This window comes from Panthera pardus, unplaced genomic scaffold (assembly GCF_024362965.1).
Source record: "Panthera pardus isolate Hobbes unplaced genomic scaffold, ASM2436296v1 HiC_scaffold_3, whole genome shotgun sequence".
Lineage (NCBI taxonomy): Eukaryota > Metazoa > Chordata > Mammalia > Carnivora > Felidae > Panthera > Panthera pardus.
In genome coordinates this window covers 35415421-35437589 of record NW_026526876.1, presented here as the reverse complement: position 1 = coordinate 35437589, position 22169 = coordinate 35415421, and the positions used below count along the sequence as shown (strand labels likewise).

The 22169-nt window shown below is 55.9% G+C and overlaps 1 protein-coding gene across 3 annotated transcripts; it reads left to right on the top strand.

Moving 5' to 3' along the window:
* The first annotated feature begins 460 nt into the window (after nt 1-460).
* Nucleotides 461-22000, top strand: STARD3 (StAR related lipid transfer domain containing 3). Of its 3 annotated transcripts, none has more exons than XM_053892314.1 (15): nt 461-594; nt 12494-12766; nt 15562-15639; nt 16017-16094; nt 16215-16268; nt 16663-16780; nt 16989-17087; nt 17313-17365; nt 17714-17806; nt 18464-18526; nt 18691-18786; nt 19148-19227; nt 19323-19427; nt 20529-20622; nt 21085-21994. In XM_053892314.1, exons 2-15 carry the CDS (start codon nt 12545-12547, stop codon nt 21187-21189), a joined length of 1338 nt encoding a protein of 445 aa, XP_053748289.1. In that variant the 5' UTR covers nt 461-594; nt 12494-12544; the 3' UTR covers nt 21190-21994. The 3 variants fall into 3 exon arrangements, with proteins under 3 accessions (XP_053748289.1, XP_053748291.1, XP_053748290.1); XM_053892315.1 differs by lacking the exon at nt 461-594 and adding an exon at nt 12190-12212 and having other exon boundaries at nt 21085-21997; XM_053892316.1 differs by lacking the exon at nt 15562-15639 and having other exon boundaries at nt 21085-22000.
* Nucleotides 22001-22169: the final 169 nt, after the last annotated feature.

The following is a 22169-nucleotide window of genomic DNA, read 5'->3' as shown; positions in this document are numbered from 1 at the left end:
TCAGGGGAAACGAGAGGGAGGAGGGGATAACGGGTTCCCGTATGTGGAAGACCTGGTTGGTGGCCATCTCGATCCTAGTGTCCAGTCCTCTAGTCTGGAAGTCTTTCCTGCAGACAAGCTAGGAGCATTCTTACGAAGGACCACAGAAGTACTAGATCCTGCTAGGGATCGCTGAAAGAGGCAGGGAGAGAAAGAACTTTCAAGAGTAAGTGGATTCCTCCAAAGGACCTGTCCCCTAGCCCCAAAGACCTCCCCTCAGGAAGTTCCCCTTTTTTCCCCACAGTACCAGGCCTCTGGGGCCCAACAATGATGATGCCCCTGGGCTTCTTTCCTATTTCCCCAACCGTTAAGACCTCTTAAGCAGTCCCCGCTTCCGGCTCTCGGGACGAGGCCCAAGGGCTTGGGGGCGGAGACTGAGGCGAAGGGGCGGGGCTGCACGTCTACGCACGTCCCTGTTCGCTCTGTGGGGCGGGCTCAGCGGCGGAAGCGGCGCCGCCGCCGGGAGATCCTGTTCCGCTCGGAGGCCCGGCCCGGGCTGCGGGGTTGGCTGCGGCTGGGGCTGGAGGAGGACGGTCGGTGGCTGACATGGAGCAGGTGGGTCCGGGGGAGGTCACTGGGGTCGGGTGGTACGAGGGCTGTGTCTTGCCAGCGGATTCCACCTCTCTGCCTAGTGTCCGTTGTTGGTTCCGTCCGACCCTTCCCACACCCTCGGCGTCCCAGGTTCCGCCCCCTTCCTCTGCTCGGCCTCGCTCCGCCCCACGCGGGGTTCTGGGGGCTCCGACGCAGACCCTCCTCGGCCCCGCCCACCCGAGAGCGCCCGGGGAGGGCGTCCGCGATTGTCCCCCCGAGCCTCGCTCTCCACTGTGAAGGGAGGGGCGAGGGACGAAATCTGGGTTTTAGGGGGCAGGAGTTGGATGTGGGCAGGGGTCAGGGTCTTTGAAAGAGGAAGAATATATACATTCCAGCAGGTATGCGTCTCGCTGTCATCCGGTCTACCCCAACTTCCTTTGAAAACGGCAGTGTATGACTTCCTGACATCAAAAGGGCCCTTTAAAGAATCTTTCTTGAGTTCTTAGAGGTGCATAACACCAGTGACACTCGTTCCTAATTGATATAATTGACACCCCGCCCCCTTTGGCGTCCTCCGCGTCAGCATCTCCTTATTTTCTTCCTACTGTTCTCACAGTAGAAGTACCGTTTCACATTCTCTTCTCCTGCCCAGCCCCCACTATACACTGAATTTTGATGGTCTCATCCACTCTCATGGCTTCAGCTTTACACCACCTAAAGGCCCAACAGGCGCTCAGATCGACTTCTTTCTTCAGCGCAGCCCCTCCTTGGCGCCCCAGACTTGGCCATCCAGCTACCAGTTGGACAGCTCCACTTCGGCTGGAGCTCACTTCAACTGGTCTCCTTCCCTGCAAGCGCGTTCTTCCTCTGCCATCCCATCCCAGCGAGAAACGGGAAATTATCTTACAGTTCCTCTTCTCCCTCAATTCCCACATCAGTGGGGTGACCCAGTCCGGCCAACTTCCTGAACATGCTTCAAACCTGATCCTGTGCCTCCATCTCTTCTGTGACCACCTTGATGTGTTTGTCACCAGGATAACCGCAGTGGCTTGCTAGCAACCTCCAGTCGTGGCTGCCTGCAACCCAGACTCCAAACTAACTCTTGTGATCCTTTTAAAACACAGTCTCATAGTGTTACTTCCTTGCTTAAAACCCTTTGTTGGCTTCTCATTGCTGTGGGGAAAAGGCTGATTCCCTAGCACTATTTACAGAGCTCTCTGGGTTCTGACCTCTTTCCTGCCAGTCTCCTGTGTGCACCCTAAAGTCCAATAACATGCAGCTGCCTGCCCACACCTTGCAATTTTGTGTCTCCTTGCCTTTGCATACCAGCCCCTCTGTCTGGGAAGCCCCTTCTCTTCTCTGCCAGGCTACCTTCTACTTGTCCTTCTCAGTGCTCAGCTCAGACAGTGCCACCTCTGGGTAGACTTCCTTCCATCTACCCTGTCCAAGACTTAACACCAACCCCCTGTGTCCCTACAACACCCTGTCCGTAGTAGAACAGTGGTTGAGCAAACAGACTCTCGAATCAGACTTTGTGGGTTCTGACACTATTTTATGACTTAGATGAAGAAAGCGCCCCAGTTTCCTAATTTGTAAAATGGAGATAGCAGTGTGCCTACCTCATAGAGTTACCGTGAGGATTAAATGAAATTATGTGTAGGGCTTAAAATAGCATGTGAATGCTCAATAAATAAACCTTACCCGTTACTGCTTATATAAGAACATTCTAGAGCGGTGGTTATCATTTTTAATTTCTTAAATTGCTTGAGAACAGTTGATGTGGCTTACTTCTCATTCTGTTCCAGAACTCCAAAGCCTGGCTTTTTGTCAATAAATAAAATGCTGGGGTGGAGGGCATTGGGGGCAGGATCTGGATTTATTGAGTGAGGATTCAAGAATGGAAAAAACCCAGACCTGATGTTAGTCTGCTCAGGAAATGACTCGGGAAGTGAATGACTGTTACATGGCAAGCATTAATTCTAGAGAAATGTACACAGAGCTCTGGGAACCCATGGGGAGGAGGGCCAAGAATGGCTTCCCAGACGAGCAGACAATTAGTGAGGGACCTTAGAGCAAGAGGATGAAATTACCAAAGGGAGGTAGAGACCAGGGTGGACTCAGAGAATGGGTACCTGGCTCCCTTTCAGGGGGAGGGCTAAGGTGGGCAAGAGGGCAGAGGCAGCCTCCTCTGCTGAGGCTGGGGATTCCTTTTCTTGCTTGACCACGAGGAAGTGTCTCCTCGATTTAGGAGCCCGTGGGGACCATGCCCAGGAGAGGTGTGAAGGCCTGGTGCCTGGTGTTTGGGGCAGGCCCCCTGGGGTAGTCAGCTTGAAAGCCTGTGAGCTGGGCCTATGCTTTAGACCTGAATCTGGGCCTTTGCCTACCTGGAATGCTCATCTTCCTCGCCTGTGGTTGGTAGATGCGGATTCTTCAAGGCCTGGGTCAGATGGCTCCTCTCTTTGTGGCTTTCCCAACCTCACCCACTCCAACCTGGGTCAGATGCTTCTCTGAGAGCCCACAGTCCATTGTTTGTTCCTCACTGAAAGTGCTGATTACAGTATGGCACCGTGTTTTATTTATGTTAGCCTCTCTCACCAGACCCAGAACCCCTAAACATCTCCAGGGACTAGCACAGTATCTGACATGTTATAGGTTCTCAGTTCATATGCTGCATTAGACTGAGCTCTTGCACACCAAACTGGGGAGGAGGTGTGGGTGAGACCAAAAGTCCTGTGTATTTGGCAGCTCATACTTGTTCCATTGAGTGGTAGAGATTGTTGGCTCCATTTAACAGATGAGGAAGCTGAGACTCAGGGGAAGTCACTCAGCAGGAACTTCAAGAACTGTCTCTTGACTCCAGGTCTACAGCTGTCTCTGAGAAGCTGCCTCCAGGTCCCAGCCCCCAAAGGGGCAGCTGCCATGTCTATAGGACAGGGGACAAGCAAGGCATCCCATCTGACCAGTTGTGTATCCCTGTGAACCTTTTCTGGAGAGGGAAAGGCTGACCCTGGCTTTTGTCTGGTCAGAGCTGGTGCTGGGAGGGGTCTGTGCTGAACTCCTTTCTGCCTGTGGGACCTTCCCTTGAGTGGGCTGATAGGACTGAGATCTCTCCTGGAAGATGACTGGCCCTTTCCAGGCTGACCTTGAGAACTTGACCTCATTAGCTCCCAAGTTTTATCCAGTAGCACTAAGGGTGTGGTGGGGCCTGACTCACCAGCCCCTGAGTAGGCCAGGGCATCCCCGACATTCAACAGGGCCTGGCATGTGGACGGGGCAGGACAGCTGAGTAGATCTTAGCCTGCTAAGGTTTTCCAGTAAAGTGTACCGTCAGAATGTCCGGGCTGGAGGGGGCACTGTACGGTGATGAAGGTAGTTTCTGTTTTGGCTCGACTCTTCCCCTTTCCACTTCCCCAGAAGGAAAGGAGAAATGGAGCCTGGTTTGTGTCCTCCTCTCCTTAAACTCTTCCTTCTCTAGAAGACTTCGCAAACTCTCTAGTGGTGGGACAGAGTGGGGGCCAATAAGCCAACTGTGCCAGGGCTGATGGCACAGGCCACTGAGCCCTGAAGTACAGTAGAGCCTAATATGTGCCATCCTGGGTCAGCTCTCTGCAGCCAGGCTCATCCTTCCGTCCAGCAGCACAGATGGGACCCTCAGTCTGGGCAGAGTGCCGTGTGTACATGCCTGGCCCAGGACACTGCCTCTAACACTGTCTCATGGTTCCTAATAGTAGTAATAGCTGCTGTTAATTAAGCATAGACACTTTGCGTGTGTTATTTCTAATCCTTTCAGTAGCTCTGTGAAGTGGTCTCTATACTATCCCCATTTTATAGATGAGGAAACTGAGGTTTAGAGAGACTGATTTACTCAAGGGCTCACAGCCTAATGAAGAATGGCTTTGGGCTTTTTTTTTTTTTTTTTTCCTTGAGAGCATGAGCAAGCAGGGGAGAGGCGCAGAGGAGGTGAGAGAGAGAATCTTTTTTTTTTCATTTTTAAAAATTTGATGTTTATTTATTTTTGAGACAGAGAGAGACAGAGCATGAGTGGGGGAGGGGCAGAGAAAGAGGGAGACGCAGAATCTAAAGCAGGCTCCAGGCTCCCAGCTGTCAGCACAGAGCCCAACGCGGGGCTCGAACCTGTCAACCGTAAGATCTTGAGCCGAAGCCAGACGCTCAACTGACTGAGCCACTCAGGCGCCCCGAGAGAGAGAAAGAGAGCGAGAGAGAGAGGGAGGGAGGGAGGGAGGGAGGGAGGGAGAGGGAGAGAGAATCTTAAGCAGGCTCCATGCACAGCACAGAGCCCGAGGCAGGACTTGATCTAATGACCCTGGGATCATGACCTGAGCTGAAATCAAGGGTCAGACGCTCAACTGACTGAGCCACTCAGGTGCCCCAAGAATGGCCTTGGGCTTTTTTTTTTTTTAATTTAAAAAAAAAATTTTTTTTTTCAACGTTTTTTATTTATTTTTGGGACAGAGAGAGACAGAGCATGAACGGGGGAGGGGCAGAGAGAGAGGGAGACACAGAATCAGAAACAGGCTCCAGGCTCCGAGCCATCAGCCCAGAGCCTGACGCGGGGCTCGAACTCACAGACTGCGAGATCGTGACCTGGCTGAAGTCGGACGCTTAACCGACTGCGCCACCCAGGCGCCCCTGGCCTTGGGCTTTTGACTCCAGGTCTGATGCTCAGTCCCCAGACTCATGCCCTTTCACCTGTTCCAGGGTGGGCATTACAGACTCACAGATCAGTTAACTTCTTAGACATGTACCATGGCAAAACACTGTGACCCAGGCCTAAAGCATTCAAGAAAAATGACTTTGAGGCTCAAGTCTAGCTGTTTGATAAGGAAAGTACTGGGCCAGAGTCCTGAGAGCTGGGGTTGGGGAAGCCTGGAGGGTGAGGGAGAGCTGGGGTGGGAAAGCCCGGGGGTGAAGTCATTCCAGAATGAGAAAACACGGAAGGGAGACCTGCCGGCCATGGTGTGTCCTGGGAGCAGCCAGTGGTCAGGAAAGTGTCAGGGGAAGGGGACAGGGATCAACCCCCATAGTAAGAGAGGAGGACTGGAGTCTTTCTAAGGGAGCACATCCTTTCTTCTTGACCTTTACTATCCAAGGAACTTAGCTCACCTCCAGCCTTTTCCCTGAAAGTTGGTGTCCAGGGTGCCAGTTCCCCTTGCCTGCTGGTGGAGAGGGTGCCTGGACTCTTAAGTGGGCTGAGACACCAGCAGAGGGTGGAGTCCAGCTCCAGGAGAAACAGTCTGGACCAGAAGGGGCTGCTCCTTCAGGGCTCGGTGTGACTGTGTACCTGTGCACCTGTGCTCACACCCCTGTAGGGAAAGGTGTAAATAGCCGTTCAGCACATTTCCTGAATGTCTTCTGTGAGCCTGGTGCCATTCTGGGTGCTGGGCACACAGCATTGAGCAAAGTATGGAGTTTCTGCCCTTGTGCAGTTTGTATTCTGGTGGGAGGAGACAGGCAGTGAACCCAGACCAGTAAACCTATAATATGTCTAGGGTGATAAGCGCTGTGAAGAAGAGTAAATTAGGGTAAGAGGATGAAGGGTGGGGGCTGTAGGGGAGGAGCTGCAGACAGGACAGCAGGTGCAAGGATTCTGGGGTGCGAGCATGCTTGAGGTATCCAAGGAACAGAGAGGGGCCAGTGTGGCTGGACCAGAGGGTTCAGGGGAATAGACCAGGGGAAGAGGGAACTTGTAGGCCAGGATGGAGACTTTGGCCTTTACTCAGGGTGAACTGGAAGCCATCGAAGGTTTGGGGCATTGGGGAGGTCTGGTCTGACTTTTACCACGATCCCTCTGGCTGCTGTGTTGAGAACTGACCTGGGATGAGGACAAGGAAGTGGTCAGGAAGCTGTGGCAGATGAGGGGTGATGGTTAGGACAGGGTGACAGTAGTGGTAGTGGTGAACAGTGGGCAGATACTGGATGGATTTTGAAGGAAGAGCCAATAGGATTTGCTGATGGTTTGGATGTGGAGGGGAGGGTGCCGGGTTCTCCACAAGCCCTCACTGGTTGGCCATAAAGTTCTTCGGGGTCTTTTGACACCTGGCTTCCCGGCCAGCAGAGACCCCGGGGTCAGCTCTACCCCATCCTGGCTGGGGGACTGTGGGCAGGCCTCTGCAACCTTCTGCCTCCTCCAACTCCTCATCTTTACAGCTCCTGGTGGGGAGTGTGACGAGTAAAGGAGGGGTGGCTGCAGGGTGCCATCACAGGCCAGTGCTAGGCCAGATTTATTTCTTATGTGCTGGCTCATCAGGATGGTCTGCAGTCCTGTTTGATCTGCTATCCTGGCCTCTCTGAACCAGCTCCCTCCCAGGCTGGCCAGTGGCAGGACACAGGCTAGGGCAACTCTCTTCCACACCCAGAGCCTTGGCCTCCTGCCTGTCTATGGATTCTCCACTAACCTGGGCATTACATGGGGAACTTGACCCAGAACAGCCCCAGTTCCGGCTTAAAGCCATCTCATGGAGGCTGTCAGAGCTCAAGACTGTGTCTTCCTCTAAAGAAGAGGCAGGGATGTCATACTAGTTAATCCTTATGCAGTGATCTTTCTGTGTCAGGCACTGTCCTAGGCCATTGCATTGAACAAGTCACGTAATCCTTTTAATGCCTGTAAGAAGTAGGTGCTGTTGTTATCCCCACTTCACATAGGAGAAAACTAAGGCGCAGAGACGTCTGGGGATGGTAAAGCAGGAATCCAGGGTTTGAAACTTCTCTAAGCTTGGAGTCCAGTCCTTTCTCAGCCTTACTGATTCCTCCTGATTTGTGTGGAGAAAGGGACTCCACTGGGAAGCCTCCATGGAGAGTGGGGGCTAGTGCTCATATTTCCTGAGGAATATGGGGTGAGGGAGGTGTTGAGAGCCTGTGTCCACTGTCCCATCGGCCTCAAGAGAAGGTTTGGAGAAGCCACACTGCCCAGAAATGTGGGTCATTTCTGGATAGAGATGAGACTTGGTCTTCCTTCCCCGGGGCCACAGAGCATAGCTTTGTGGAATAAGCTCTCACTGGGCCTGGTACAGCTTGGCCAGGCCACTGTTGGAGGTCAGGGCTTGGGAAAGGGCAAGGAAACTCAGATGGCAGTGGTGGCAGTGGCTAACGTCTAATGAGCATTTACTCTGTGGAGCCAGACACCGTTCTGGGCACTTCGTGTGCATCACTGTGTCCTTTGATGCCCCCGATAGCCCAGGGTCAAGACCATTGTCCCCAGTTTCCAGATGTAGCCTCTGAGGCTTGTACAGTGAATAAGTGGCATTGCTCAAATTGAAGACTTGCCTTGGCCAGGAAACGCCAGCCAGGAACTGCAGGCAGTCCGGGTTTTGAGCTGCAGAGAGGCGGCTGGAGCTTGTGGTCTGGGCTGTGACTGAGAGCTGGCAAGGACCTCATCTGTGCCTCTGTCCCCTAAGAACTATGGAAATGGGGATCTGGGGGTGACTGAAGGGACGGAGCTTGAAACTGCAGGGGGGACTGGGCACCACTGGCACTTCCTCAGAGAGCCTGTGCAGGGAGCAAGGACAGTCCCCCGCTTCCTGCCCCCGCCCCCAGCCTGGGAGTTCACCTTTGTCTGGAGCTGGAATGACTTGGCCCATTCTATGCACAGGTAGGGGACCCAGACTTTAGGCTTAAGAGAGCTTGCTCTGGGTCACCTTTGAGAGGACTTGTAGAGCTCACATTTGAACCCAGGCCTTTTGGGTGATTTCATTACATGTCGCTGTAGTGTATAAGCACCCTCCCCCCCCCCCCGACTTTTCCTTTTACCTGAATGACCTTGCCAGCTACTTGTTCCGTCTCAGCCACCACTGACCAAGCACCTACCATACTTCTGACACTTCTAGAAATGCCAGCCCTAGGACTAGGTAGTAATTATCGTTGCTTTTTTTTATTGTGGTGAAATATACATAACATAAAATCTACCATTTGAATCATTTTAGGATATAGTTCTAAGGCATTAAATATATTAACATTGCCTTTATTTAACGCAGCTGAAGAAACGGAGTGTCAGGACGGTTACGTTTGCTCCAGGTTGCACAGCTTCTAAAGGCAGACTGAGATTTGAACCCTGACCTCAGGGTCCAGCTTTCTTTCCATGATGTCAGCTGCCTGCCGTTGTCTGTCCTGAGTCTGGGACCCTACCCAAAAGCTCCTCGTTCAGTCTGGCCAATACTGGCATTTCCTAGGGTAAGAGAAGGCCTGGCAGGCCCTGGGGGCCGTGCCTGCCCCTCCCCTTTGCCTCAGGAGCTGCAAGAACTGGAGTAATCCACTGTGCCCAGTGGCCTGCCTCTTCCCCTCACCCCTCCTTCCCTTACCGGGGATGATAAAGCCTCCCATTTCCTTGCCCCGGTGCCCAAGCCTTAGCAGCTCCGCTTCCCCTAAAACACACAATGGGTGAGTGTCAAGTCTGCTCTGTCCGTCCCGGACGGACTTCTTCGCGCCATAACGTGCCGCTCCACTCCAGACACCTTTGCAGGCACGTGGGCGGGGCAGGGAGCAAGGACAGCAGAGGTGACCGCGGAGGCTGGGCTTGGCAGGGGCTGCTGCTCCCATGGGCCTGGGCGGCAGCCGTGCTGTCTCTGGCCCACGGCACTCATTCCTGCCTCCCCCTCGTCAGGACGGTGGGCACGGCGGTGTGGGGGAGGCCAGACCTCACTGTTCCGCTCGCAGCTGCCACCTTCCACCCGCAGGGCCAGGGGGGCAGAGAACAGTGCTTTGGGGACCGTTAAGGGCAGTTCCAGGCCAAGATGGTTTTCACCTCTTGGACTGGCAGGCAGTCTGACGGAGCTCAAAGATCTTTTGAAGTCATCTGAGTGGGCGGTTTTCAAACTGCGCCCAAGGAGGTGCCTCCAGGGTGACCCAGGAAAGGCTGCCAAGTGAGGCTCTCTGTGGCACCTTCTGTGGCAGGACCTGTAACAGTCTGTTTTTATCTTTCTTGTTTATTAAGGTTCCAAGTAGGGTTTTCTTTTCTTTTTTCTTTTTTTCTTAAGTTTCTCTTCCTTGAAGAAGGGGGTTTAAAAAAATCACTGACTTTTTCCCTCAGGTAATGCAGCAGGGGCTTGTGAGGACTTGCTCAGTTACTCGGGGTCAATGGCTGTCCCAAGAGTGGGGCTCAGGTCTTCATTCCCGACTGGTGCTCCTTCTACTCTACTTTGGACTCTGAGCAGCTTTGGTAGGGGAGGGTGACGTAGAAGCCCCCTGTCTCTGCCTCTTGGCCGGCTGCCCCCAGCCCTGCTTCAGAGGCCCCGTGCTTGGCTCCCACACTCCCCTGTGTCTGCAGCTCTCCCGGCCTCCCCCAACACCTGTGCTCTCAGCCCCCATCTGTGTCTCTTGCTTCAACAAGGATGTCTGCGTGTGTGAGTGTCGGTGCTGTTGCCGCTCCAGTGGCATCTCACACCACACTGCCACCACCCGAGTCCTGTCCCCAAGGAGGGAGGGAGAAAGCCGGGGGGGATGCCAGACAGACTCGGGAGCAGCTGGGAATAGGGAAGCCACAGCACCCTGCAGTGACTCAAGAAGAGGGAGAGGAGCAGATAGGGAAGACGAGACACACACACACACACACACACAGGCGGAAAGGGAGACTTTCAAGGGAGACTGAGGTGATGGTGGTGGAGAGAGACAGACGGGAGAGACTTAGAGAGGAAGACCCAGAAAGATAGACATGAAGTGGGGAGATGGGGGCTGGCACAGAGACACAAAGACAGAAAAGTAGTTTATGAGAGAGACAGGAAGGAAGGAGGAAGAGAGATGGAGACAGGTCTGGCAGCAGACAAGAGGGCTATTAGACACCAGGAAATGTCACCTGCCCTGGAGCTGCGGCCCTGTCATGGTGAGAGATGCGCTGAGCATTCAGTCTGGCACCAGGTCCGGTGGATGGATGTTGGGGATAGGTGTCATTGCCGGCGGCCTGTCACATCCCTCTCTTACTGCGTCCTGCCAGAGCTAGGCCCAGCTTTCCTTCAGTACCAGATGAGCTGGGCACGGCAACCCCAGTAGTGTGGTATCAGGGGTGGCCTTGGGCCGGGTGCCTCTGCTGAGAACAGTCAGCTCCTGTCCATTGGGGCTTGCACAGAGGCAGAGGGATGGACAAAGTGTTTTGGTCAGAGTCTCCTCCCTGTCGCAAATGGGGAGCTTGTTTGGGACCTGATAGATTGAGGGCCCCGGCCAGTAGTAGACATAACAGAGGTATGAAATGATAACAGATTAGGGGGGAGACTGGTTAGATCTTACCGTCCCAGGATCAGAGACCAATATCTAGGGTTCCCCTCTTGCTGGCCCCCAAACCTGCCCCCTGGTGCTGGCATGAGAGGAGATTCAGGGAGACTCTGATGGAGCAGCAGAAGTGTAAGGCACCGACCATGCTGTGCGCCCTGCCCAGGCAACAGGACCTCTTCAGGCTCCTTGCCAGCACGTTGGTGGAGTAGAGACCTTGGGTCTGGGGGCCGTGTGGCAGGGAGGGAGTGCTCCGAGGCCCTCTGCCTCTAGCATTCGTAAGAATTTCAGCTCCATGGTCACACAGACAGGTAAGGGGTGGGTCCATTCACCCTTCAGTCTTGGCTGCCTTACCTGTAATGTGGAAGGACCCATCCTGCCCCGTGTGGGCATGAAACACAACCGAGGGCACAGTGTTCTGTAGGCAGTGGAGTTCTGGCCTAGCCTTGGGCAGTGGCTGGTTCTTCCCCTCTTCAGGATTTGCCCCGTTTCTCTGCTGCGTAGCGTGGAGCTGAGGACCAGGAGACCCCTTGGAGCCCCCATTTGTTCAGCAGCCAGTCTAGCATCCACTGGGTGCCAGGCATCGTGCTAGGCGCCAGGAGACAGCAATTACCAGTCAGGTGAAAGCCCCATACCTGTAGGGTTTGTAAAACAATAAGACCATTTTGGGTAGTGAAGCCGAGTTCACGGAGGGAAGAATGTGAAGCCCCGTAACAGGACAAGACACTGTGACTGGGGGCAGGAGGGTGCGGGCTCTGAGGAGAGGTCTTTTGAGCTGCTTCTTGGAAGGACTGGGGAAGGGAGAGCTAGGTCCAAGGCCCCAGGTAGGACCAGGCTGCCACATCGAGGGACCTAAAAGAAGGCCAGGGTGGCGCTGGGGGTGAGCCCTGCCTGCCTTGTGCGAGGAGCCATTGGAAGAGCTGGCAGGGCCTGGACTGGAGGGCTCGGGGAATGGCAGGGTGTGATCAGTGTTTGGAAAGCCTTTCTCTGGCTGTGCAAGAAGTGTTGTTACAGGGTGAGAGAGGCAGCCTGGAGACTCGCCCGCTAGGCTAGTTGTAATGGCCAGGCCAGAGGATGGTGGTTGGGCCTGACATGGGGGTGGTGGGGTGGAGCTAGAGAGAAGGGACCAAGATGTCCTTTCTCCATACCCGCTGTCCCAGTGCAGAGCACTCGGAGACGGAGACACTGCTCTAGGAAGTCCCTCCCAGTTGCCATGGATTAGGGGGTGGGAGGGTAGGGCTGGCTGCTGGGAGGGAATGTGGCTTTGTGCTTGGCAAACAAAGAACAGAGCTTGGGGCCCTCTTCTCCTGGGGGTGGGGGCAGGCCGAAAGGCTGTTGACAGGACCGGAGGCTGAACCACAGGGCTGGGCTTGGCAGGAGCAGGCTGTGCCCTCAAGCAGCGGGGAGGACCCCAGAGCCCTCCAAGGGTGAACCGTGGGGCCACTGGGCTTTACCGGGGGTTGGTGAGGAGGGCCGAGAGAGAGGGATGCTCAAATCCCTCCAGCCCAGAAGTGGGGCTGCAGGAGAGAATTTGGGCTGGGAGGGCCCCGGGCTGCCAGGGGGTTGAGATGTGAGAGGGGGCAGATGTGTTTGGGAGCAGACGGGGTCCCTGGGGCTGTGCGTGAAGGGATGAAGGAGGTTAATGGGACCTCCACGCCCCTGACACGAGACACGCGTGACCTGACCCAGCTGCCCTGCTTCTCCCCAGCCTTGCAGCTGAGGCCCCGCCTTCCCCACCTTGAGGTGGGGGCCCACCAGGATGAACAGACTGTCTGGGGAGCTGGCCCGTGACTTGGAGCGCAGCCTGCCGGCCGTGGCCTCCCTCAGCTCATCACTGTCCCACTCCCAGGGCCTCTCCTCCCACTTCCTCCCCCCACCTCCAGAGAAGCGCCGAGCCATCTCTGATGTCCGCCGCACCTTCTGTCTCTTTGTCACCTTCGACCTGCTCTTCATCTCCCTGCTCTGGATCATTGAGCTGAACGTGAGTGGGGCCAAGGCTGGGGCGGGGGTCATCCGGGCCGTAGCTGCTGCACCAGCTGTCTGGGAGGGTTGCCTCTCTGGCAGGACAGATTTCCAGGTAAGATGAAGAACAGGAAGATCAAAATAGCTGGGAGCTCAGAGGGCTTGAGTCATTTGTCTAGGCTCTCTCGGCAAGTATGCGAAGGAGGGCAGCATTTGAACCGAGACCCTCAGGCTGCAGAGTTCACACTCTCCACCTCCGTGCCAACCTGCCCTCTAGTGGACACTCTTGAGAAAGGAGGAAACAGCCCAGTGGACTCTGGTTGGACTATTGAAACCTTTGTCTTTTTTTTTGCCCTATGTTGCTCTCTGGCTCCATTCATTCATTCATTCAACAAACATTTTTCAAAGCCCTGTTGTATCCTAGGCACTGTGCTGAAGGCAGGGGGTACGGTGGGGGAGCAAACCAGTAAAAACTCCCAGTTCTCAATGGTTCCTAGCTCTCTCTTTCTCCATTTTGGACACTCCTCCGATGCCCCCCAGTTTGGCCTCTCCAGGCTGGTGAGATGCCACTTAGCAGCCTGGAGATGGAGCTGCCTCTCAGTGCCGGGTCCTTACCCTCCTCCCCCTGGGCAGTGCTTGGCCAGCTTTGTGGGACCTGATCTCCAGGCACCAACAGGGTAGAGCAGGCCCCAACCACAGAGGCAGGAGCTGTGGGAGCAAAGCATCCCAGGCTCAGTCAGTCCTGGCTCCCCCTCTGTATTCACTGTGGGACCTCAGCAGGGGACTCCACCTCTCTGAGCCTTCCCTTGTTTTCCTTCTGCAGAATGGGTCAGAGTTCAGGATGGCAGGTGCCCTTTCTCCAGGTCTCAGGCTCAGTGATAGAAAAAGGATGACTTTGTTGATAGAAGTGAGGAGTTTGGGGAAGGGGCTGGTTTAGAGGTGGAGAGGACAAATTTGATTCTGGGTGTGTGGAGCTGGAGAGCTCTGAGGGTGACTGTCCTTTGTGCACAGAGATGAACTGGCACCTTCAACAAGATTGAGCCCTGGGGGATCTTAAGGACCATCCTGCCAATGAAAAAGCAGAGGCCAGCAAGGTCCAGAGCCATTTGAAGAGCTTCTGAGGTCTTAGGCATTCTTCTTTTTGAAGGTCCCATCTAGCATCAAAGCAAGCACTAAAATTCACCCACAGCCTTCATTCAAAATACATTTTTTTTCTGGAAACAGCCAAAAAATTTTTTGTAATTTTACTTTTGAAATCACCTACATGTACTGGCTATAATAGCTCAGCAGTCATTATACATACTTGGGAATTCTTGCAGAACAAGAAAAAAATCTAATCTCAAAATTGTTTTCAAACATAATGAAAAGTTCAGAATGCTGGACTGTAACCATTAGTGGAGTTAGCCATAATGTTTCACTTGGTAGACACTTATTTAAAAATGGGATAATTTTCGGTTTTGTAGTTTTATTTTCCTGGTTTAGAGCATATATATTTTTAGTTTTCTAACAGACTGGGTGTTGCGCGTTGGATGTAAGGACCCCAGGAGGGTTGCAACACCCACGCGAGGTCTCGTAGCCAGAGACTGGCAGGGGCTGGAACTCAGGTCCCCCGAGTCAGGATGCCCTCAGCTTCTGTGCATGCCCAGGCAGAGGGAGAGCTGTGAGGGACGGTGACTGTTAGGGGTCAGAGGGGCTATGGGGCCCAAGAGGGAGCAGTCTGAGGAGGAAGAGGAAGAGGAAGACCAAGCTGGGGTGGGGTTGGGTGGGATGTCAGGTGTGAGGGGTGGTGTGTGAGACTCCATGAGGCTCAGGGTGGTCTTGAGATAGAGGCACATGGTGGAGATGTGCAGGGGCCTTCAAGTGTTATTGAGGCGGCTGCCCAGACTACTGGCTCCTGCTCTAAGCATCAGAGTCACCTGGGAACTGTATGAAAATTCCAGATGCTCAGCTAAGTCTGAGATTCAGTGGCCTGAACATCTGTATCTTTAATAAGCCTCCCTACTTCAATTTGGATCATCTGCCAGAGATTAGGAACTCCAGTCTAGGTGGTCATGAAGGGTCTTCACCTTCCAGGCTCTTGGGTTCCACTCCCCGGAGTCCCCTTCTGTCCTCCCTCCTCCAGGGGGCTGGCACTCCATTCCTCCTGAGAAGTCGGGCTGTGGTCTGGCTCTCAGTGTCCATCCACATCCTCTCCCTCCCCAGCCAAAGTATCAGGATTCCCCTTGAAAATGTGTGGGTGACTAAGGCAGGGACAGGGGTGAGGACCAGTCTGCTCACTCCCGTCTCCGTTGCTGGGCATCCTCTCCAGCACCATGATGGATTTTGCCCATTAAGCACAAACCGAATCAGTTGATTTGCCACCTGGGGCTCCGTCTGACACCGCTGCTCACCCCCGGTCCCCACCGCCCCAGATGGATGGTTGCCTGGGAAGATGGAGCCCCATAGTGGTGAGAGGGAGATGAGATTCTGTGAGAGGCAGGCTCCCAGCGCCCAGTCTACCAGCCCTACCTGCCTGCACAGGGCCTGTAGCCTCCCCTACACAGCCCTGGAGCCTCCAAGACTCCCCCTCCCTGCACACCGTGCCCTCGAATGTCATTGCTGGAGCCAGGCCCTGCCTGTCTAGGTTGCCTGGCGCTTGGAGGAGTGAATGATGTTAGTTTGGCTGAGCTCCCTTGGTGTTTCGGGGCCCTCCTTGGGCAGTGGCTCAGCATCTCCAGGTTCCACACTCCCCCGTCTCCTCCCCATCCTCAGAGGTGAGGGCACCCCTGGGGACTTGTTTCTGCCTGTAGAGCTGTTCATATCTCCCTCTTCCAGACCAACACAGGCATCCAGAAGAACCTGGAGCAGGAGATCATCCACTACAACTTTAAAACTTCCTTCTTTGACATCTTTGTGAGTGGACTTAGGGGGTCCTGGGGGCAGAGATGACACAGGGACAGGACTCCCTGGCTGGCTTCTCTTCTCTCTGCAACACACACTCTAATCTGAGCAAGGAGACTTGGCTCCCATCCTCAGGGAGCTCTCAATATTCAGAAAGTTCCCAAACAAGGCTCTCCCTTCAGAGAGCCCCAAGCATAAAGGGGAAGAGTAGACCCCTGTCTAAGAAGGTCACATCCAAGTCGTCCCCAGAGAAACACTGACTCAACCATTCTCTGCCAAGGCATGCATGCCCATGTAGAGGGAACCTGGGGGAGGTCAGCCTTGGGCAGGGGGAAGGGCAGTGGCTTGCCGGTGATGGCTTGTGTCCTGCCCCCCCCCCCCCCCCCCAGGTTCTGGCCTTCTTCCGCTTCTCGGGACTGCTCCTGGGCTATGCTGTGCTGCGGCTCCGGCACTGGTGGGTGATTGCGGTAAGACGCCACTTTCCCCGCAGCTTTCAGGCTCTGGTGGGGCTGTTGCAAGGGATGGTATGGAGGAGGACTCACCCCCCAGCCTGTTTGCCCTCTCTCCCTCCTTCCTCCCCTGGGCAGGTCACCACACTGGTGTCCAGTGCATTCCTCATTGTCAAGGTCATCCTCTCTGAGGTTAGTAGCTCAGGGTCTGGCTGGTCTGGTGGGTTTCTAGCCTGGGGGATGGGCTTCTCCTAAGAAGGGACCCTTTCTCTGATTTTGGGTGTCTGTCTCTGTTGTCAGGGTGGGGTGAGGGGGAATCCTGTCCTTTGGTAGTTCCAAGGAATCCTCATCACTGGCTTCTTCCACCTGCCCCTCTACAACCCCAAGAACAAAAAGTCCTTCTGCCAGCCTAACCTCAGTTTATCCTGCTGCAGAATTCATTAATCTGTCTCAGAGGTGTGTGCCGCAGAGGTCCCCAAGCAGCTGGTCCAGGAATGGGGTGTATGCCAGAGTTACTAGCCCCAAGAGGGGACTCTGGGCTTTGGGCGACCCCCCTACCGTGGAGCTCAGCCCCGTCCTTCCACAGCTGCTCAGCAAAGGGGCATTCGGCTACCTGCTCCCTATCGTCTCCTTTGTCCTTGCCTGGTTGGAGACCTGGTTCCTTGACTTCAAAGTCCTACCACAGGAGGCTGAGGAGGAGCGATGTGAGTGCTGGGGGAAGGGGTGCAGTGAGGGTCATCATAGCCCTAAGAGAGGAGACTTTCAGGCATGAGAGCCAGTTCTGAGCTATCTTGCCAGCTCTGAACAGCCTCCAAGAGCCTAAAGATGAGCTTGGAGTTGGGGGGACCCCAGGCTGCTAAGGCATGACTGCCCTTGTTTTGGGACAATGGCTGCCCATGTCTGCTCCCCCAGGGTATCTTGCTGCCCAGGCTGCTGTCGCCCGAGGACCCCTGCTCTTCTCTGGCGCTCTATCCGAGGGCCAGTTCTATTCACCCCCAGAATCCTTTGCAGGTGAGGGCTGGTGGATGGGGAACTGCTTTCAGGGAGGGTCTTTATGAGGAGTGGGTTGGCTAGGTTCCTTCTGTTCCCTTCTATTGGCTCTCTGGGGAAAGTGAGCAACCTTCTTCTACACGTACTTCTGTCCTCCCCGCAACGTTGCACTTATGCCCGAACCCCACTATGTCCCCACAGTCTGTCCCCACACCTTCTTAATGTCTCTGTGCTTGTTTTCTGCAGGGTCTGACAACGAGTCAGATGAAGACCTTGGGAAGAAAATCTTCTCTGCCCAGGTATTTGGCTGCCCACCTCGCCTGACCTTTGGAGTGGGCACCTCGGAGAAGGGCCAGTGCTGGGCTCAGCCAGGGTGGGCAGGGCCTTCCCAGCAGAGCATGGACCTCAGGCAGCCCAAATGCCAGTCGTCGTGCACCTGCGTGTCTGGTTCACCGTCAGTCAGGCCCACCGGTCTGCCTCATACCTGGGGCCCGGAGGCGAGCAGCCACAGCACCTAGGGGACCCCACAGGGCCCGAGAGACCACCCAGACTCCATGTGTGTGGAGTATCTAGAGAAAGAACTGGCCACGAACAAGGTAGGGTATGGGCCTCAGGCTGACCCCTCCCTGCCTTTCATCCCTGGCCAGGAACGGGAGTACATCCATCAGGGCAAGGAGGCCATGGCGGTGGTGGACCAGATCTTGGCCCAGGAGGAGAACTGGAAGTTTGAGAAGAACAATGTAAGAAACTTCTCTCCCACCTAACCTGCTCATGTGTGTTGAGAGTTTTGCTTGCTTTTCTGAGGCCTGAGAAGCCCTCAGAATTGCACAGTTTGGAACCGTATTCCTGCATCAGGAGTGGGGGCTGGGCCCTGGGGTCACCACCTGGCAGGAGGTTGGGCTGGGTTGGATGTTTCCACTGCCCCCTCCCCCTGCTCGTGGCCCCACGCCCATCCTCAGCTCCCTGCTGCTCTCCTCACTCAGCTCTGGCTTTGAAGGGGAAGCCAGGCTTCTGCCCTATGTCTGGTGTTTTGTTTCATGATCAAAACAACATTATCTAAAGAGATGGCAGGGAGCTTGGAAAAAGGGGGACACGTCCCCGTCCCTCTCTCTGGCCAGTCCCTCTCAACAGCCCTGGCCAGCCTGGAGACACGGCTGTAGCTGTGCTTCTGTCCTTTAACTTGATATCAGAAGCCTTACTCTGCTCGTTGCTGGACATTTGTCAGAACCACTGTTTTTTAGTGGCTACTTGAATATCCCCAAACTCCCGGAGTTTTCTACCCTAAGCTGTTAAAAACCTGCCCTGTGGCCCATTCTTTTGCCGGTAGCCCACCCCCCCCCGTGCCCTCCCCCATGCCCTCCACCCACCTCCCTGTCACGCTTCTGTCACTCCCACAGGAATATGGGGACACTGTGTATACCATTGAGGTTCCCTTTCATGGGAAGACATTCATCCTGAAGGTGAGTGAGGGAAGCAGGTGTGCTGGAGTGTCCTGGAGCCTCCTGCTCTAAGACTTCAGGAAGGGGCTTCCTGCCTTCTGGCAGGTTTCTCCCCACCGAGAGGGAGGGGCTGATGTGTCCAAGCACATCTGGTGCCACCCAGCCCTCTGCCCGCCCTGTCCCAGACCTTCCTGCCCTGCCCCGCGGAGCTGGTGTACCAGGAGGTGATCCTGCAGCCCGAGAGGATGGTGCTGTGGAACAAGACGGTGACTGCCTGCCAGGTGAGCCGAAGAACCGGGGGGGCCTGGCCTGGCTACCTCTCAGGGCAGAGGCAGAGCAACACGGCAGATTAGGGTGCAGTCATACCCCAGCACGACCAGTTACCCCTGGGGACCTGGGTCATGTCATGAACTGCTCTGTGCCTCAGCTTCCCGGTCTTTAAAATGGGTATGATGGTAACGGTGCCTCCTGGTGAGGGTCAGGAAGATGGAGAGGGAGCATGCAGAGAAAGCCCAGCCCAGGGCCTGGAAGTGGCTCTCTGTAAAGGGCCTGGGCAGAGAGGAGGCTGGTGTGGGGGTTCCCTGAGGTACTGGGATTTTCCTGGGCTGGGCCGTGCTTCACATCTCCCCTCACGGCCTTTAGATCCTGCAGCGAGTAGAGGACAACACCCTCATCTCCTACGATGTCTCTTCGGGGGCCGCGGGCGGGGTGGTCTCCCCGAGGTGAGCACCACCAAGCCTCTCCTCTAAGGCAGACCTCTTGCCCTTGGATCTTGGGCTTGGCTCCCTGCTTCCAGTCTAACACTCCTGCTCCCCAGGGACTTCGTGAACGTGCGGCGCATCGAGCGGCGCAGAGACCGATACCTGTCGTCGGGCATCGCCACTACCCACTGCGCCAAGCCCCCTACACACAAATATGTCAGGTGAGCCTTGCCTTGGCCAGGGTCACCCCAGCTGGCCCCTCCCCTGGAGACTGTGAGGACAGGGGAGGGTACAGTGTGTACAGCTGGGTGCTTTCTCCTGCTGAGGCCGCCTTCCTGTCCCCTGTCCTGCTGGGCTTTGCCCCACTCAGCCCCTAGTCCTGCTAATCTGCTCTGCCTCCTGGAGACGGGGGAGGATTAATGGCTGGAAGTACACCACCCAGGCCGGAGGGCAGCTCCAGGGATAGGGACCAGTCCAGGGGAAGGGAGCTGGGAGCCATGAGGTCGCGCCGGTCCAGGTGACCTGAGCAGAAGGTTCTGTGTTCTGGAGCTTGACCTTCCTACCTGAGTAGAGTTGGTCCCCGCTGCCTTGCCGGTCCCCAGAGTGCTCAGAAGTGCCCCCAGAGGAAGAGGAGTTTCAGTCTTCCTGCTGCCTGTTCCAAGGCATCCTCCAGTTCTCCTGCTGTCTATCCTTAGACCCCAGTGCTGCAGGTGGCCTCCTCCCCGATTCTCCGCTCTCCCCATCCTTCCTGGGCTTCCACAGAGAGCACTGTTGGTGGAGTATGAGGTTTGGCACACCAGACTCCTGGGTGATGAACAGGCTTATTTCCTCTCTGGGTGCTGACTTCCTTGTACGCGGAGTGAGCTTGGGAGTTCTCAGTGGAGCTGTGAGGGAAGTGACTGGTGACAGGACATGCCCTGCCCACTGCCAGGGAGGGCACCCCCTCCCAGAGCGCCCCCTCCTGACACCACCGCATTGCTCCCTGAGTTGGGCAGGGGTGAGAAATGCGAGCACAGCCCACCCCTCACAGCCGGAGCTGACCGAGAATCCCTGGACAGAGAAAATGACCACTGCCACTGGGGGTGCACAACATCGGCGCGCTGCAGGAGGATTCGAGTGTCCCCTGGTGGGGTAGAGGGCTGTATTCTGTAGCCTCTGGGACACCCGTTCTGGGCCCTGCTCAGGCAGAGTGGCAGTTGCTAGACCAGTAGCCTCCTTCCCTCTTTCACCCCAGTCCAGGATGGGCCAGGAATGGAGTGTGGAGTGGGGTCAGAGGCCTTGCCTGGCTCCAAGGTTCCCCCCCAATGGTGCTTTCCTCTTAGGGGAGAGAATGGTCCTGGGGGCTTCATCGTGCTCAAGTCGGCCAGTAACCCCCGAGTCTGCACCTTCATCTGGATCCTTAATACAGATCTCAAGGTGGGGTTGCTGAGGCCGCAAGGCTGGCTAGGGTACAGTAGAGGGGACTTTGGTGGGGGACGTTGGGGTCTCCCATCCTGCCAAGGCCTCACCTACACTGCCTCCTTAAGCTAAAATTTGGGGCAGGATCAAGATGGTCTCGTCCTGAGTCGCTGGAGGGCCTGTACCTCCCCTTACCTCTGACTCCAGAGGCCCCAAGGAGCGGTGGCTGCCTGCCAAGCCAGCCCCTCCTAGGTCTGTTTGTGTGGTTGGTGCCAGGACCCGGCACAGCGTGTTCTTCCTGCCGGGGGTGAGGGGTAGAGGGTGGTTTAGGCTGTGTTCCAGAGCTGCACCTGCACCTGCTGCTCTGGCCCAGGGTACCCCCCCAACCCCCACCCCCCCCCCCGCACTGGCGCATGTTGTTGAGAGGGGAGCCCCTGCTGCGGACAGGCCATCCTGGAACTTCTTCCCACCTCCCCCCAGGGCCGCCTGCCCCGGTACCTCATCCACCAGAGCCTCGCAGCCACCATGTTTGAGTTTGCCTTTCACCTGCGGCAGCGCATCGGAGAGCTGGGCGCCCGGGCGTAACCGTGCCCCTCGCCACCCTGCAGGCCAGGGTCCTGTCACCACAGCCTTCAGAGCCAGAGAGGGGGCCAGTGGAGCTTCCCGCTGCCCACAGAAGACCTGGCCTCAAGCCCGGGAAGAGGTTTCCTCCTGTGGCAGCACCTTGGCCCCAAGCTACCACCCTCCACCGTGCTTCACTGGACCTGGGAGCCATGGCTGTGAGCAGGTTGTGAGGTTAAGCATCTGGACTCCAGGGCCCTGCTGCTGAGGCGAGTGGGGTCTGTCCCGCTGATGTTTACACAGTGACTGTCCCTGCCTCCTGGAGGAAGATACCTGCGCTCCCCTACCTAGCCAGGGGCAGGATCTGGAATGGGAGCCTCAGACTTGATGGGGGAGGGCCACGGCCCTGAGCAGGACAGAGGTCGGGGCGGGCCTTGGCGCCAGTGTTAAGGTGCAGGAGCCCCTTCATCTGCCTGCTTTCTCACCACGGTTTTTTAGGATTATTTAAAGGGTCTGGGACCTTTTTCCATATGCACTTGTTGGGGAGCGGGTGGCAGGTAGGGGGGTGGGTGCTGGCAGTGAACTTCTGCCACTCCCGGTTTCTCTCCCTCCCCCGGGGTTCCTTGGGGACCTTTGTAATTTGAGCCAATTATTAAAAACAAACTCAAAAAAAAAAAAAAGAAAAAGCAGCCCCTCCTGCCTGGCCTCTGGAAGGAAGAGAAGTGCAGCACTGTGGACAACACCCTCTCACACCCTTGCAGAGCCAGAGGGAGGGTGGAGCCACTGGGGACTCAGTTCCTGAACACCCCACTTTCCTGACCGGTCCGGCTGGACAGATAATTGGTCAGAGAAAAATGCTCCCCCCCCCCCCCCCCCGCCAGGCCTCCTCTGAGGGAAAGTCAGGGGAAAATCTCCTGCCCAGGATCTGGGGGGAGGTAGGAGAGACCCCAGCAGCAAGCATGGCAGGCCTTGACTGTCCTTGGGGTCCCACAGCCGGCCTGGGG

Excerpts from the sequence above, each read along its gene's own strand:
- STARD3 (XM_053892315.1), top strand. The coding sequence starts at position 12,545 with ATGAACAGACTGTCTGGGGAGCTGGCCCGTGACTTGGAGCGCAGCCTG. Across the intron at positions 16,095-16,214 it reads GGCACTGGTGGGTGATTGCG|GTCACCACACTGGTGTCCAG; the intron begins GTAAGACGCCAC and ends TCCCCTGGGCAG. Across the intron at positions 16,269-16,662 it reads TCAAGGTCATCCTCTCTGAG|CTGCTCAGCAAAGGGGCATT; the intron begins GTTAGTAGCTCA and ends GTCCTTCCACAG.